Source organism: Oreochromis niloticus, linkage group LG20 (assembly GCF_001858045.2).
Source record: "Oreochromis niloticus isolate F11D_XX linkage group LG20, O_niloticus_UMD_NMBU, whole genome shotgun sequence".
NCBI classification, from domain to species: Eukaryota; Metazoa; Chordata; class Actinopteri; order Cichliformes; family Cichlidae; genus Oreochromis; species Oreochromis niloticus.
Window position 1 is genome coordinate 29027146 of NC_031984.2, and position 16349 is coordinate 29043494.

The window sequence follows — 16349 nt, forward strand, 5'->3', positions numbered from 1 at the left end:
GTGGTTTTATGTCGTACTTGAATGAAGCAGCTGAAGCCACTTCACATGTACATATGGTGGGAGACTTAGCGTACAGATGTTTCACAATTACATTGTTCATGTTCTTCTTTTCCTTTTAGAGACATGTGGAAAACCCTAACACTCTCCCTGCTGGTTGCACTGGCACTCTTCACAGTGGTGAGTACTCCTTTCACCCATTAGCTGTTTAAGTGTCTAATGCTTCATGTCAAAGCCAGAATGTGCTTTGATTTAATTAGAGGACATAGATTTGTAGTATCTCTAACACACTCTTTGTTTTTGATGACTACATTGCCCAGGTGGCCCACTGTCAGGATATGGAGTCCCTGGCGGTCACTGAAAAAACAATGCCACGACAGGAGAATTTTACTGACATGGACTTGGCCAACTTACTTGGACAGTCGAGACGGCAGATCCTGGCTGCTCAGTTTGAATGCTACTTGAAAATAATCCACGATCCAGTAACAAAAGAAGGTGATGATAACACTTTACCCATTGTTCCATATGCTCACTATAAGCACTTATCCCAGCTGGATGAATTTCTTTTAAGTATATTACTCCTGGTAGATGGCAGATGCTGCAGTATTAAAGAAGCATTGAAAACCCTTCTTCTGCAAATATAAACATGCACAATATGCATGAAACAATTAATTAATCAAATTAATTAATAAAAATTCATCTGTTTTCATTGTGTTTGGAAAACATTCCACATAATTATATCAGAGCCAGTGCTAGAACAGATGACTTGTTGCATTACTAGTAAATGAAGAGGAAAAGGAAAATAAAAACTCTCAGCTTTCACTCATGATCTCACCAAGGCAGAAGAAAAACTCCTCAAATTCCTCACCTATATCGGAAGAATTTAAATGTTGCTAGCAATGGCATTTAAAAGCTCCGTAGAGCAAGCATACACGGGAGATGGGGTTGTTTACCGCTAACCCACTAAGTTGTCTTAGAATGTGAAATTGGCTTGAAATAAACCCCTGAACCACCATCAACAAAAGTCTGGATATTTTCCATCCTCCACCTTTCGGGGGCAGTAAAGGAGTCCATTGCTGTTGTGTAGACCTCTCTCTGTGATAAAGCAGTTGCTGTATTTTCTGTTTATCAAGAAAAAATACGTAAAGGCACTTGATGATGTTGATATCAGGGATCTGTGGGGGCCATACCATCACTTCCAGTACTTCTTGTTCTTCTTTACGCTGAGTTCTTAATGACTTTGGCTGAGTGTTTGGGGTCATTATCCTGCTGCAGAATACATTTGGGGCCAATAAACAATCATTTATTTTTCTGAAAGCACTCTTTATTTACAGCATTTTGTTTACAGCACAATACTGTATATATATCGTAAAGCAACATACACCATATTAAGTAACTGATAGCAGTTGAATAGTAAGGAAAGTTAGGTGTATTACTGGCAGTCCTTCCTATTTGGTGTGTTCACATTCCTTGGAAAAGAGAAAGAGAGAGACAGAGAGAAAGAGGAAGAGAGAGAGGAAGTGAGTCAGAAAGAAAGGAAACTTGCCCTTTGTATTTCCCCAGTGCCTGTTACTCCCATTCAGTACTTCACTGCCTTTGAAATGTTATTGTGTGTTTCAATTCCCAACATGCCTCTGTGGGACCTGGTATAAGCGAATTTCCGAGTATTGTTGACAAGCTTTGTGTAGCCCAGCTGTGGTTACACACTTTATATAAGAGTAACACACTATTTATATTGGATGGAAAATATATATAAATAATAATAATAATTTAAAGGGTTGCCTGCGCCTGATAAAATAAATTCAAAATGAGAGGCTGGTGTATAATCACTTTAGGGTGCCTCTCGCCCCTGTGGGTGTTCTTTTTGCTGTATCTTTGCTGTTCCTAGGACTGCGCTCTTCTGGACAGAAATCTTGGATGTTCTTTCTGGGATCTGCTGGTGGCACTCGCCTAGCTTTAGGGTCACTGCACTCAGTGCTCTGATTACCAGTGGAACAGTTATTGCCTTCACCCTTCACATCTTCTTGAGTTCTTCTCTCAGCCCCTTGGTACTTCTCAAGCTTCTTGTGTTCCTTCGTCCTGATGTTGCTATCACTCAGTATAGTTACATCTATCACTACAGCCATCTTCCTCTGCTTGTCCACCACTACCATGTCTGGCTGGTTAGCTAACATCAGTTTGTCGGTCTGTATCTGGAAGTCCCACAGGAACTTAGCTCGGTCATTTTCAACCACCCTAGGAGCCATGTCCCATTTTGACCGTGGGACTTCCAGGCCATAGCACAGATGTTTCTGTATACTATGCTAGCCACTTGTTTATGTTGTTCCGTGTATCCCAGGGAATCTTTACACAGCCTGCACCTGGGATCTCGCTTGGTGTGGCAGAACCCTGCTTCTATTGAGCTCGTGCTGAGGCCTATTTCTTGTGGTGCCATGATTAAGGCCTCTGTATTGTCCTTCAGTCCAACTTTGTCCAGCCACTGATACAATTTCCTCAATCTGCCTTCATACATACCATGAAGGGCCCTGTCCTACCATGATGATTCTTATCCTTGCTCTTCTTCTTTCTTGGGTTTCTGCTGCCTGAGGAATTCATTTCTGGTAGTTCGATCCCCTCTGTTCTGACTACCTTCGCTCTCTTTGTTACTATTCAACTTTCTCCAATCCGAATGACATTCCAATGTCGCTGCTGTAGATCCTAGTGGTGTGGATTAATGAATTGATGTCTTATTCACTCTTGGCGTATAGCTTGATGTCATTCATGTAGAGGAGGTGGCTGTCAATTGCTCCATTCCGTAGTCAGTATCCATAGCCATTGCTCACCAAGGGGGTTCAGGCCTATGCAGAACAGCAATGCAGTTGGCTTGAAGTTGGCTTCTAGAGTTGTTTGCCATGTCCCCATTGAGTTCGTAATGACGTCTCTTAGGGTCCTGTTGATCAATGAGTAATATGCTTTCTTGTAGTCAATCCAGGCAGTGCACAGTTGGTCACTCTGCTCTTGCACTCTCGAGCAACTGCTCTGTCTACAAGTGCCTGGTGTTTTACCCCTCTGGTATTACCGCCAATTGCTTTCTGTGTGCCGCTCATGTATTGAGCTTTGTGTCTATTCATCTTAGCCACTTGGTTAGAACTTCCAAAAGGCTTATAGTGTTACCACTACACTATGCAGCTGCTCTGTGTGTGTGTGTGTGTGTGTGTGTGTTTGATGGTTATCTTTCCCTAAATCACCATTGCACAGACATACAAATCTCAAAGACATTTCTCCTCTGCCCTCTTTAGACCCTTACTGTAACCGTACATGGGATGGCTGGCTATGTTGGGATGATTCAGCTCCAGGAACTGTCATGCAGATGTGTCCAGCATATTTTATGGACTTTGACCCTAGCGGTAAGGCTGTAATTGACACAAATGTTAATTTTGTGTCTCTTTGTATTCTTCTTTTTTATTTGTACTGATACAGTTAGGGCAATAATAGATTGAACAAAGATAGTTATAGTTTTGAATTTACACCACCATAGTTAATTTTAAATCAAGTAATCAAGATGTGATTGAACTCTAAATCACAATCAAATGGGTTTAACAAAAATGTTGTATTATTTGTTTAGGAATTAGAGGCATTTCTATACATTGTCTATACATAGTCTATACATAGTCTATACATAGTCGCCCATTTTCATTTTCATTGGACTGACAAGAAGTTTCTTGGACAGGTGTCCATTCCCTTGCTATTTCATGAGAAATAAAGGACACATAATGTCTGAATTTCATTCAAAGTAATGAATTTGTGTTTTATGGCTTTTTTTTTAGTCATTTTAAATGTAAGGCTCAAAAAGTTATCAGTGCAAGTGAAGAAGGCCGTCATTAGGATCAAAACCAGAATAAATCTATTAGAGTGATCGAAAAAACTTCAGGAGTAGCCAAATCAACAATCTTTGCAGTGTTAAAACAATTGTTTGCACTGATCAGAAGACAACTAGAGAGGATGATGAAAGAATTCTGTCGATGGTTCAGAAAAACAACTCTGCAACATTTAGCCAAGTCAAGAACACTTTCAAGGAGGTAGACGTGTCATTGTCAAAAGTCTGCGATCAAGAGACACCTTCATGAATGAAGTACAGATGGTTTACAACAAGGTGCAAACCACTGGTTACACTAATGAACCTGAAAACCTGATTTGACTTTCCAGAAAAATCTGATGAAACTAAGGCTAATTTACTAGAAAAGGAAGAGAAAACTGAATCATCTGTCCAACATAGTGGAGACTTTGTTATGGCATGTGCCTGTACGGCTGCTAGTGGAACTAGATCACTAGTGATGAATGGTGTTTTGACTTTTAGTTGAAATAGCAGGATGAATACTGAAGTGAACAGGGCTATACTCTCTGTTCAGATTCAGCCAAATGCTGCAAAACTGTTGGGTAAGGGGAAAATGGCCCAAAGCATACTGCAAAAACAACCCTTTTGCTAGTTAAATGCAGGAAGTCCCACAAACAAACAGTAACTTAAATGAGCTACAGTAAACGCATGGCAGATCATTTCAAGGGTGAAAATACAGCATTTAAAGATGCCCATGGGTTAAAGACTTAAGGCAGTCATTGACTTCATGTAAAAACAGTCCTGATATTTAAAAAATTAAGTTAGTTTGTCTAACTAATTTAGAGACTTCAAAAATGGGGGACTGTGTTTAAAAGTTGTTGCAATTGTTAAACTGTGATAATGGCCCCAAAGGGTTAGGGTTAGGTTTTTAATTAAAGCTAAAAGCCTTCACTTCAAGGACAATTTGATTGGTTTATTTAAAATCCACTGTGGTGGTTTACAGGGGCAAAACTGCAAAAATTGTCCCTTTGTGCAGCAAATTACAGACCTAACTGCATGTACTACAAATCATGCACATGCTGTATTTCATGTGTAATGGGCCTATCATTGCCAACTATGACAACATGTAAAATCTGTTCATTCAACAGAGAGGGTTACCAAAGTCTGTAATCCTGATGGCCAGTGGTTCCATCACCCAGAGAGCAAGAGAATCTGGTCCAACTACACCATGTGTTCTGCACACACTAACCACAAACTCAAGGTGAAATGGAGCTGTTTTCACCATTTACTGCATTTCTTTAATTTGGTTTGGTTTTGGCTGGATTGACCAATTTGGAGCATTGACCTTGACTGTAATCTGGACTCAGTAATAAATTGTGGTTTTGGGAGCTATTTTTCTGAATAAATGAATATTTTTTGTGAAATTTTATGACTGGAGTTAGAATTTATTTGCACTTTCATCTTTAAACTTGCCATTTTATCTTATCTCATTTTATTTGATTTGGAGATGCCAATTTAACTATTAGAAAGCCATAACACTTCATGTCTAGACTAACAAGCCAGTTGTTTGAAGAATATTCCTGTCAGAAACAAATCTCTAAAGCCTGTCAGACTTTTTGTATATTGTCTTTAATCAGTTAAAAATTCCCATGCCATTTCTCCAGCAATGATTATTGTTTAGTGCATCTTAATTGATGGCCATCCAGCAAATAATTTCTCTCTCAGAAGAGAGTTTGCAGTTGTTTTCTTTGCATTGCTGTGTGCTGCTTTCACATACTGTGAAGAGAAGATGCAACGATTTTATTACTTTTACTGTGCTGGCTAACATCTTAATTTTAAAAGAAAATCACTCTTAATCAGCGATAAATCTATTTACATTCATCATAGCTGAGCAATTTTTTCCCTGCAGCTTGCCTTCAGTGTCTACTACATGGCCATGGTGGGTCATAGTCTTTCCATTGTGTCCTTAGTCATCAGTCTGACCATCTTCTCCTACTTCAAGTGAGTCATGGGAGGTTTCTTCTGTCTGGGTTAATTGACTGCTTCTTGTTTTCCCCTCTTCATAGTCATATGATTAAATTATCATGGAAAATAATGGTGATTGCTTGAATGGGAATAATAATCACCTGAGAAAAGTATTAGTTCATTCTGAAGTACCCGTAACTAATACGGTAGTCCACTGATGCTGTTCCTTTGCTCTCTCTGCTCTCTTTCAGGAGCCTTAGCTGCCAGAGAATCTCCCTGCATAAGAACATGTTTCTTTCCTTCATCTTAAACTCAATTGTTACTATGATATGGCTCACATTCAGTGTAGTCAATAGCCAGGGCACAGACACCAGCAACTCTGTGAGCTACCAACTAGTCTTCATCTCATTACACTCATGAGTTTTCTCTGTTTTCAAAAATGCCCATATCATGTGCATAAAAGGCCTTATAATCCATAGTCTAGTGCCTTTCTCAGCTTTCTCCTGTGGTCCGCTGTTTGTGTTTAATTACATATTTATTAAAAATCTGCTTATAACATATTCGGTATATAAGGACTTACGATATCCCCTCCATCAGGTGAACTGTAAGATCCTGGCTGTACTGACTCAGTATACCTCTACTTCCACCTACTTCTGGATGCTGTGTGAAGGCATCTACCTCCACACACTCATCATAGTGGCCGTCTTTGTTGGGGAACAGCAGCTCTTCTGGTACTACATCCTGGGGTGGGGTGAGTCAGGAGGATCAAACACATTTATGCCTTTTCCAATTCTTCTTGGAGTTGCTTAGTCTAGTTATGCAGGAATCATGTTAGCAGCAAATTTGCAGACCTGGCTCTGGCCACAAAGGGCCAGGTAGGTTGGGATAGCCCCTTAACATTATTGTTAAGGGGATTATTATTTCCCCTTAATTATTTACTCTGGTTATCTTTGTCCACTATTAAAATTTGTTTGATGATCTGAAACATGACAAGCATGACAAATATAAAAAAATCCCAACAAAAAAAAAAAGAAATCAGGAAGAGGGTAAGTACTTTTTCACGGCACTATACCCAAACACGTGAACGTGTATTATACATACATATACATCCTCATTCACTAATACACTAAAATGTAATGCTGCAGCTGCAGCAGCCTCTGCAGAGATCCTGGGCGTCAGACTGGTATTCATTTCTGATTCTCTCTCTCTCTGTCCAAAGGTTTTCCCATCGTTCCTGCTGTCACATATGCTGTGGCTCGTGGGCTTTTCCATGACGACCCGTAAGATGTAGCACATTTACTGTTTTGCCATTGTCATCTCTGTAAATCAGAAGTTCAGACTAAGATGAGAAATGTAGTAAGAAGTGTAGAGATATCCGTACTGGAAGTAGAGCAAATCACAAGAGAGTTTTTCATCTTTTCTATAGTCTCAAAATATGAAGTGGATTCTTGTATAGAAATATTTGCCTGAAAAATGTTCAACAAACTAAAGTCACTATATAATCGATATAAGCTATAAGCATGACTCGCTGAGAGTAATTTGATTCACTGTAATCCACATGTACAAACTGCAATGTGACCCATTCCCATAACCCACAATCTGTACAGTCACATGGTTTATATTGCCGGATTCATCACAGTCAGACCTTCCCCCCCCAAAAAATGCAGTTGGTGTTTACTGATCTTTATATTTTTATATATGTAGCGCTCTATTCAATCAGTCCATCATGATATTTATATTCTTTTTTCAGATACACAGAAGAACCCTCTGCCCACTGTCACATCTAATTTGGGTTGAATCAGAGCTTCCATTATGAAATTTCTCCCATCTGAACTTTGTTCAGGAGTTTTTAAAATTTGGGGAGTTTTTTTTAGAATATCTGTCAATTTAACTGCTTTCTCAGTAAAATATTTTTATACAATTAAACATCTTATATATAAGAGACTATATAAGAATATTAAAAAAAACACTGTGATCCTTTGTTCTGCCTCCAGTATGGACTCAAAGAATAAAGTGCTTTTGCAGGTCTTTACTCTAGCCTCACAGTACAGTCTTTGCCAGAGTTTTTCTTGAGAGGAATTATAAAATATAGAATTATCTTATCAAATTGCATTGTTCATTGAGTGTGGCACAAATGATGAACAATGATTTCCTCTTTGTGTTTGTTTCAGGTGCTGGATTAGCACGCACACTCTGCTGCTCTACATCGTACACGCCCCCATTCAGGTTGCACTCATTGTGAGTTGATAACAGTGTATTTTAAATATCTTTTACCCAAATTTTAAATATTGAGCCACAGCTCATTACACTGCTGCACACACTGATACATGAAATAGACACTTTACCAGATACACATTCATTTATTAACAAAGAGATCAAATACGCTGTGTCTGCCTTTAAGTGCCATGATAACTATTGCCAGGATAATTACAGCAAAATGATCAAATGCTACAATTTTCAAATCATAGCTTTGGCACTAGTTTCAGAACCTGGATGTCATTTTTCAAAACTCAAAAAACAAAATTCTCGTTCAAAACACAGCATTTGCATTCGTATTTTTTCAAGGGAAAACTGGCACAGTTTCAGTGTTTAGTTGTTCAGAAAATCATTGAATATTAGAGTACATGCAGTACACATATGTCATTGCTGTAAAAGTGGAATCAATGAACAAATATTAAATTTACTAATGAAATCCACTGTAAGACAAGGAGAGCCTCTGCTTCTCCACATTGAAAGGAGACAGTTGAGGTTTCTTACTAGCTTAGCTGCTGTGCACCTCCTAGATGAGTTGCTCCAGGCATGTCCCACTCAACAGGAGGCCTCTGGGGCAGACCCAGGACATGCTGGAGAGATTACATCTCTCGTTTGGCTTGGGAAAAAACTTGGTCTCCGATTAGTCTGCTGCCCCCACAACTGGGACCCAGATAAGTAAAGAAAAATAGACGACTAGATAGATAAAATACACTGTAAATAACAGCATGGTTCCTTTTAAATGAAAGCAATTTACTAAAAATAATATACATATTGGAACATATTGGAAAGAACCTTTGGCGAGTCCAGGCCCGACACTGGTCTGCTGTCATGTTGCATGTCTGGAGGATGATCACTTGTTGATGCAGATGCCTGTCACATATTTTCTACTTCCATTTGGGGAAAAATGCTCAGTCAGACAGAGGAAAGGAGAGTGCATGGACAAGTCTATGGTGGTGAATTGTGGATGAAACCATGGCTGCACCTGAAAGCATCATGCAAATTATCATTGTCCCACACAGTATCACAGAATTCCCCAGCAGTCCCAGAGACCAGATTTAGCTCATAAGGAATGCTACAAGGAGCTCTGCATTGCATGAGCCAACACAAGATCTGCATCCCACCACACCATCTTCTAATATAGCAGCAGACATGTGATATTGGCCTCACGTTGTCAAGGTACTGTGATGATGTTCCACTGGCCAATGAAATTCTGACCTCGCTCTTTGTCGTGGCTTGTTGGAAGCCTGCCTCATCTACAAAAATGAACTTATGAGAGTTTTTATTTGCATCCAGAGCCATAAACTGAACATACTTAATGGTCTGTTGCTTCTCTATGCCTGCATTTCTCTTGAAAAGCACATAGTAGAGCTGTTTTAGGGAAATTGGGTACCTTTTCAGCATATGTGCAGTGGTTGGCATACTTACAGCTTCCACATTGCTGAAGTTGTCTTCATTGCCTGGGATGTGTTGCCTGATTTCTGTAAGGTGTCATTTCTGGTGCAGAAGAAGCCGATCACAGCCAACTCTTGTTCATCAGTTAGGAGTGTGTCTCTGCCTTCACTGTTTGGTTTAGTGTCAATTCCACTGGAATAATTATGGGAGAAAATTGATGTAATACTGTAGAGCAGATTTGGCCTCAAAACATGCTACACATTAGCATGTAGTACCCAACATGACATCCAGGTTCTGAAACGAGTGCCAAAATGATTGTATTTATCTGTAAAAGGCGCACAGAGTAAGTAGACAGTAAGTAGTCATGTATTAAACTTCAGTCTCCTTAATTACTGGGACTCCAGTGCCACCATCAGGCCACTTGTATTTTTTGTATAAAAGATTTTTTAAAGCCTCATAATAAACACTATGTCTCCTTCTTCTCTTCCATATTTGTTTTAACCACATATTTTTTTCTCTATCCCCCTCCATGCATCTATCCAGGTGAACTTTTTCTTTCTCCTGAATATCGTCCGGGTTCTGATAACGAAACTGAAAGAGACACACTGTGCTGAGTCCACGACCTACATGAAAGCAGTGAGAGCCACGCTCATCCTCATCCCTCTGCTGGGAATCCAGTATATCCTCATCCCTTGGGCGCCGGAGGGACGCATTAGCCGCGCCGTCTATGAGTTCTTTCTTAACATCTTCACTCACTTCCAGGTACACTCAAAACAATGGCACACTTGAGATACATTAAACTCTGTGATTAAACCAAAGACTGCTTTCGATAATTTGCAACATGCAGTGACAAAGGGCCACTTTTTGCTCCTAAAACTGCATAAATAAGCACTGTGTATTAATATTAGCCCGTTCCAAATTTACCACATAGATAGTGATCTCACTGAGAAATGGTTTTTTACTGCTATTGAATCTGTGGCTGTTACTTTTCAGGGACTCCTGGTGGCATCTATTTTCTGTTTCTGCAATAATGAGGTATGTCTAAGAAGTTTTCAAAGTGCTAAACTGACTGACTTCAGTCATGACACAAATAATGCAGATTTTTTTTTTACTCATTTGATATAAATTCTGTCCAAATTCCCAAAACGCTGACTTAGAATTGGCTAAAGAGCATAAATAAGATGACATTTATTCACTGTTGATGTGCAGGCTCAAACAGCAGTGCGGAGGAAGTGGTTTCAGTGTAAATCTGCCTGGGGCAAAACCGGCTGGGGTGAAACACCTCTCACCAACAGCCCCTTTAACTACCACACCAACTCTTCCATCACCGAAACCAGCCGCATCACCATGAACTCAGAGACGCCTGCCAATGCACCTTCAGAAAAAAAGGACTCGATCTCTGTGGTGCCGGAGAACGCCAGCAGGAAGAAGAGCAATGCATGCACCAACGGGGAGATAGGCAACATACTGGAGACCACTCAAATCTGACTGAATAAAACACAGAGGTGACGGTTTTAGTGCCATATACACACACACACAACACACACACTGAAAAAAACAGGGACTGACGATGAGTTTTCACAATAAAAGTTAGGTTTTGTATGTATGTACATAATGTCTGGAGAGCGATTTAAAAGCATGTAATGTGTAGTTCATACAGGCACATTTCTACGCTTACGTTTTTGGACTTTTAGGAACTGATGAAGAAAACAATCATTCATTATCCTCGTTCATCATATCCAGTAATCGTATTGTAACGTTTTGTTATGTCGCTGCAGTCAAGTCAAGTTTCAGTTGTTGTTTGTTTTTTGTAGTTTTCATCAGAATAGAGAAAGATGACAGTCGGGACGCTGTATCTTAGATGCAGTTAGGAAAATAGATTTTTGGACAATGACACATCTCTACACCACCAAAGACGATCTATTAATGCGATTAATAAGAGTATTGCATTAGCTGTTTAGGAATTCCAGCCATTTTAATACATTGTCCCTTATTTTTCAAAAGTAACTGGATAAACCAGCATCATTTTAATTTAACATTTTTTTAAGATTTGGATGAAAATCCTTTCGGAGTCTAAAAACTTTGGATATCATCAAATGCTGCATTTCCTTTGAGATGCTCTGCCAGGTCTTAACTGCAGCCACATTCAGTTGCTGCTTGTTTGTGGATTTCCCTCCCTCTAGTTTGTATTTAGTAACTGTAAAATATGCTTTATTAGATTGAGATGAGGTGACTAGCTTGATTGTAGACTTTGAAATTATACAGCTACCTCCCTGAGAGTGTTCTTGGGTTGGCTAAATTCAAAGGGTCTTGTTAAACAAGGAAAGAATTTGCGATCATCCACTTTAGTTGCCTTTTGTGGGCTTCCAGATCTTTTAGTCCTGTTAATGGTCAGTAGTTTTTTCTGCTGAATGTAGTAGATTGTTGATTTGGCCACTTGAAAAGCTTTTGCTATCTGTCTGATAGGTTTATTTGGGGGGAATGATTTCCTCTTTCACTTTTGTAGACACCTTGTGGGCCCTCATATTGAGAGTTCCAGCAACTGCAGTCAATCCAGATATTTTATCTTAATCCTTATTTAAGCCTCTGATAACAGGGGACTGTGTATGAAAACATTGCTCATTTCTAAACAGTTAATGCATATTTTCAGGTGAGTGTTTGTGTCATTAGTTGCCCCATAGAGCCACCGAACGCTTGACTGTATATCAGAGTGACCAAGTGAATGTCGTAGCCCACAGATGTGATTTTTTTTTTTTTTTACAAACTTTTATTTAAGAAAGATAAAAACACCTCATGGTGTCTTGAAAGCCAGCATCCTCATTAAAGTTGTTTCAGATATTAAATTTCACACCACAGTGAATCCTATAATAGAGATGGGATTTATTACCAGAGGGAGTGCTGTGCCCAGAGAGTTTGGAAAATACACTGTTATAGAACTAATGTGCCCTATACAAAATGCAAAAAAGGCAAAATGCAGTAATATTTAGTTTGAGTTGATTTTTACTGTAACAATGTAAAAAAATAAGAATAAGATGTTAACTTAAACCAAATGATACGGAAAGGCAGCTAACTAGACATGTAAATCTAAAAATTATATCCAAAGTTTAAGCTAGCTGGCCCAATAGCTGCAGCTGGATAATCTGAAACTTAAACCCTACTTAGTCTTTAGCATTTTGTCGAAAAATACCAATTTTGGTAAATTGAAGTGGCATTATGGTACTTCATCACCTAAGTAAACAACACAAGCAAACCCACTACGGTGAAAAGCTGAACTTAGTTAGATTTTAGCAAAAGGTAAAAGCTAGCAACTACTATGCTAGCTGTTTATTACGCAAGGTAATTCAGTTAGTTCAGTTCAAGAGAATGTAAGGTAAAGACTAAACAATATTGTGTGTGTTGTGGTTTAACTAGACTTGTCGTGGCTAGTTATAGTTTGGAGTTTTATCCCTTAACTTCAATCTGTAACTGACCAGTCAGCATGTTAGGGTTTTATGGACAATCAGCAAAAGAGCTAAAAATCCAGGAGTGGTATTTTATTTATCGAAACTTTATTTACATATTATCCAAACTATATTTACATACGTGTGCAAAAAAATATTTCTATTGCCAATCTTTTCTCATTGTCTCTTGCTGAGCTCCAGTTTCAGTTTCTCTACAATGAGATTAATAAGAACTAGAACGGCTCAACTAGGTTGGCTCAAAACTCTGAGGCTGAGCTTTAAGTACAGGAAAGGCTCAGAGAAGTTCCATAAATAGTGTGTGCACTAGACCCTGACCAATTTATCAGCAGACCGATACTATCAGCCAAAATGTTGGCCAATCTGTTGGTACTGAAGACATTGAATATGGCTGATAATTCAAATTTTTAAAAGGAAACGAGATGGGAGAACTACCCTTCAACTATGTCATGAATGTTGACGATATTTTGTCCACCAGGGGGCACTCTGCAACTGTTCGTAACTCACCTGTTTGGAATGCCACAAACACAACAACCAGCTGGGCGGAGCATATAAAAGTAAATAAATAGCTACACATAACAAAATATAAGGAAAATCTATTCATGTTTCATGTGTTTAAAGGGGGGGGGGAGACATCGAACTTTTAAACCACCAATTATTGGTATCAGACAATTTGTTTCTTCACAAATTGCCACTGCTTTCTTGTGAACAATGTATGAAAAAAATGCACTTATTTAATGTCTGCCATTAATGTTTCTTTTATAATTACATTAATTTTATTGTAATAGAACAGGTTATACTGATCTGATGTAAAGCTTTAATACCCTGAGGTTTCAGATGAAATGAAGATGAGCTTTTGTCTAACTTTTGCAGACAGGAGAAGAGTTTGTGTGTAACAGATATGTGTGTGCCTTTTTTGTTATAGTTTTTTCCATAGTGTTGCTGTTTTATTATTTCAAAGAGTGCTTATTATGGTTACACAATGCTTTCTCTCTTCCTTTGCACAGTTATACTTTACAGTGACGTCACAGAAATACAATTTAATAGTAGTGCACTGTATGTATCCTGGCTACAGACCACTGGAAAACTGAGCAAGTCTTATTGTTAAAGGTGAGCTGTTAGCAAATGTATTTAGCTGTTATTACAGCATGCATACACACACATCATAACAGAAAAACAAAGGCTCCAGTGTGAGTATAGTGAGGTAACAGGAAATTAACGAAGTATGGGAAAGCACTGTGAAGGAGCTATTTCACTTAATCCCACCAACTTGGGAAGTACCTGCTCAGCAGAGAAACAACTGTCATGGATGCATTTGCAAAGCAATTTGAGAAACATTCCAATAAAGTGCCAAACAAATTTTCACTTCAAACATATTACTCTAAGGAGCTTGGAAAGAAAAGCGACTCAAGGATGGTCGTTCACAGTGGACATAGATGGCGTCTTTCACTCCTCTTTCAAACCATCTGTCTTCAAGAAACCTAAAGAAGCCCAGTCGTGTTTCTTTCACAGCTGCTTAGATTGCCATGACGTGGATGACTGAGAACCTACACAGACAAACATAATACTGAATTTATATTTTTAACACTGCCATTTATGTATGGAAATAAATCTGTGTGAACATAAGCCCGCTGTGTCTGTTACTATTCTATACTCTGGGTTATTTTGGGAATATTTGTATTTTACATAAGTGTTTCTGCTGTTATTTTACATACTTATGCTCAACTATTTTCCCATTAAAATATTTTAAGTTTTGCTCATTACTTTATTATTTGGCGTATATTTAATATGGCAATCGTGTGGTACTTTATTTATTTTTTGGTTTGTTTATTATTTATTTTATTTAATATACCTTGTTTAGTGTAAACCAACGCTATATAAAGTAATTAAAATAAGTACTATTAAATTTAACAGGTAATTGAGATTATATGTTGGGAAATAAGCAGTTTGCTAGGATGACCTAGCAATTCGTTTTTCGTTGTAGGCATTTGTTAATGAATTGACAATTAGAATTATTCATTTAGAATTCCATTCCATTGACCATTAAATAATCAAATAACAAATTACTTGGTGGATATGACAGGGCAATCTTCCCCAAGTGTTTACGTGTATAATCCATTATTTTGTAAAATATCTTAAATAGCAAAGAGTTAAGCGAAGCCAAAGAATAAATATCTGCTTTAAGGTTTTTCGCTGTTTTCTAAGTACATGTCGGTTTACTTAAAAGAAAACCGCATTTTCTTGCATTGTAGTAGAAAAGGACGAGGTCCCACCGAGATTTGAACTCGGATCGCTGGATTCAAAGTCCAGAGTGCTAACCATTACACCATGGGACCGGATGGTATCGCCACATTGGGTCGTCGACTTTTGAAGGAAGTGAAGAGACTGCTTAAACTCTTAGACGTGTTTGTGTGTTTAGGTTCAGCTACATTACAACGACACCGCTGAAACGATGACAGTAAACTGTAATTTATCTTTATAGCCTATTTAAAGATAGCTGACGGGATATGAGTGACGTTAGCTGCAAAGAGGCGTTGTAGGTTTTAAGCGAGCCCCTTTAGCTAACTCAAACATGCCAAAGACTGAAAAGGCAGCGTTGATTCTATGCGCTTTTATATGAGTAGTAGTTTGCGTGTACTCGGTAGTATAACTAGCTAGTATCATGACAACACAACGAGATATTTCACTACCGTGAGTTCTCATAAGAAACGCCGCTAATCTTAATCGTTGCTTCCAGGTTCATTCTTACGTACACGTAGATTAGTTCGGATACTAGAAATGAACTGAATAATAAATCAGAAAGCAGCAGTGAGAATAAAGTATATGTACGTCTGTTAATGTTATGTTATTATCTTTAGTTGGTTGTTGTTGTTTATTGCTGAGTTGTAGTAACACAATACGCCACGTGGAGGCAGCAGAGAATGTGTTTTTAACCATACTCCACACCGTCGTCTACTTCTCTATGTTTTTGTATGGTTTGCATTTTTATCACATAATTTCACTAAAATGTGCTCTTTATTGGGCTGTACAGGAAGGAATTCCACCCATATTAAATCACCACCCCCGGATACTTTGTTGAAAATGCAGGTAATGAGGCAGGCTACAAGTTCTGTCCCTACACTTGATTAAACTATTGTAATGACATTTTTCCCCTAAATGAGATTGATTATATTTTAATCAAACCTAAAAATAAATTTCCACTTTTCCACGGTCACTGAGCTTATGCACTACAGCCGAATAAGCACGATTGGTTTTGCCCCAGTTGTGCAGACCTAGATAATTACAGAATGCTGTGGATGAGCTTCTCTGTATAAGCTCTGCAAGTCCATCCAATACAGCTCCATCCACCCATAGTGTAATAGAGGGGTGCTCTGGTGATACATTCACCTGATTCCCCACAGCTTATCTATACTAACAGCTTAAAGCAGCCATACTCATTACAATCTCTAGCATGTGAGCGGATGCCTCCC

The 16349-nt window shown here is 38.6% G+C and overlaps 1 protein-coding gene and 1 non-coding gene across 4 annotated transcripts in view; one reads left to right on the top strand and one right to left on the bottom strand.

The window, feature by feature from the left end:
* The window catches only part of calcrl2 (calcitonin receptor-like 2), a 30801-nt gene extending 16296 nt beyond the window's left edge, over window positions 1–14505 (top strand). For 2 of the 3 annotated variants that reach the window (XM_005454091.3, XM_005454092.3), the window contains exons 2-13: window positions 120–177; window positions 318–492; window positions 3276–3383; window positions 4960–5072; window positions 5721–5812; window positions 6028–6157; window positions 6374–6527; window positions 6996–7056; window positions 7948–8014; window positions 9965–10183; window positions 10415–10456; window positions 10631–14505. In XM_005454091.3, coding sequence (XP_005454148.1) covers window positions 124–177; window positions 318–492; window positions 3276–3383; window positions 4960–5072; window positions 5721–5812; window positions 6028–6157; window positions 6374–6527; window positions 6996–7056; window positions 7948–8014; window positions 9965–10183; window positions 10415–10456; window positions 10631–10909 — 1494 coding nt within the window. In that variant the 5' untranslated portion in view covers window positions 120–123 and the 3' untranslated portion in view covers window positions 10910–14505. The remainder of the gene's footprint in view (window positions 1–119; window positions 178–317; window positions 493–3275; window positions 3384–4959; window positions 5073–5720; window positions 5813–6027; window positions 6158–6373; window positions 6528–6995; window positions 7057–7947; window positions 8015–9964; window positions 10184–10414; window positions 10457–10630) is intronic. The other variant, XM_005454093.3, reaches the window with a different exon arrangement.
* A 638-nt stretch (window positions 14506–15143) lies between these two features.
* trnaq-uug (transfer RNA glutamine (anticodon UUG)) lies at window positions 15144–15215 on the bottom strand. Its single transcript has one exon. It is a non-coding gene; the product is annotated as a tRNA-Gln (tRNA).
* Between the last annotated feature and the right edge of the window lie 1134 nt (window positions 15216–16349).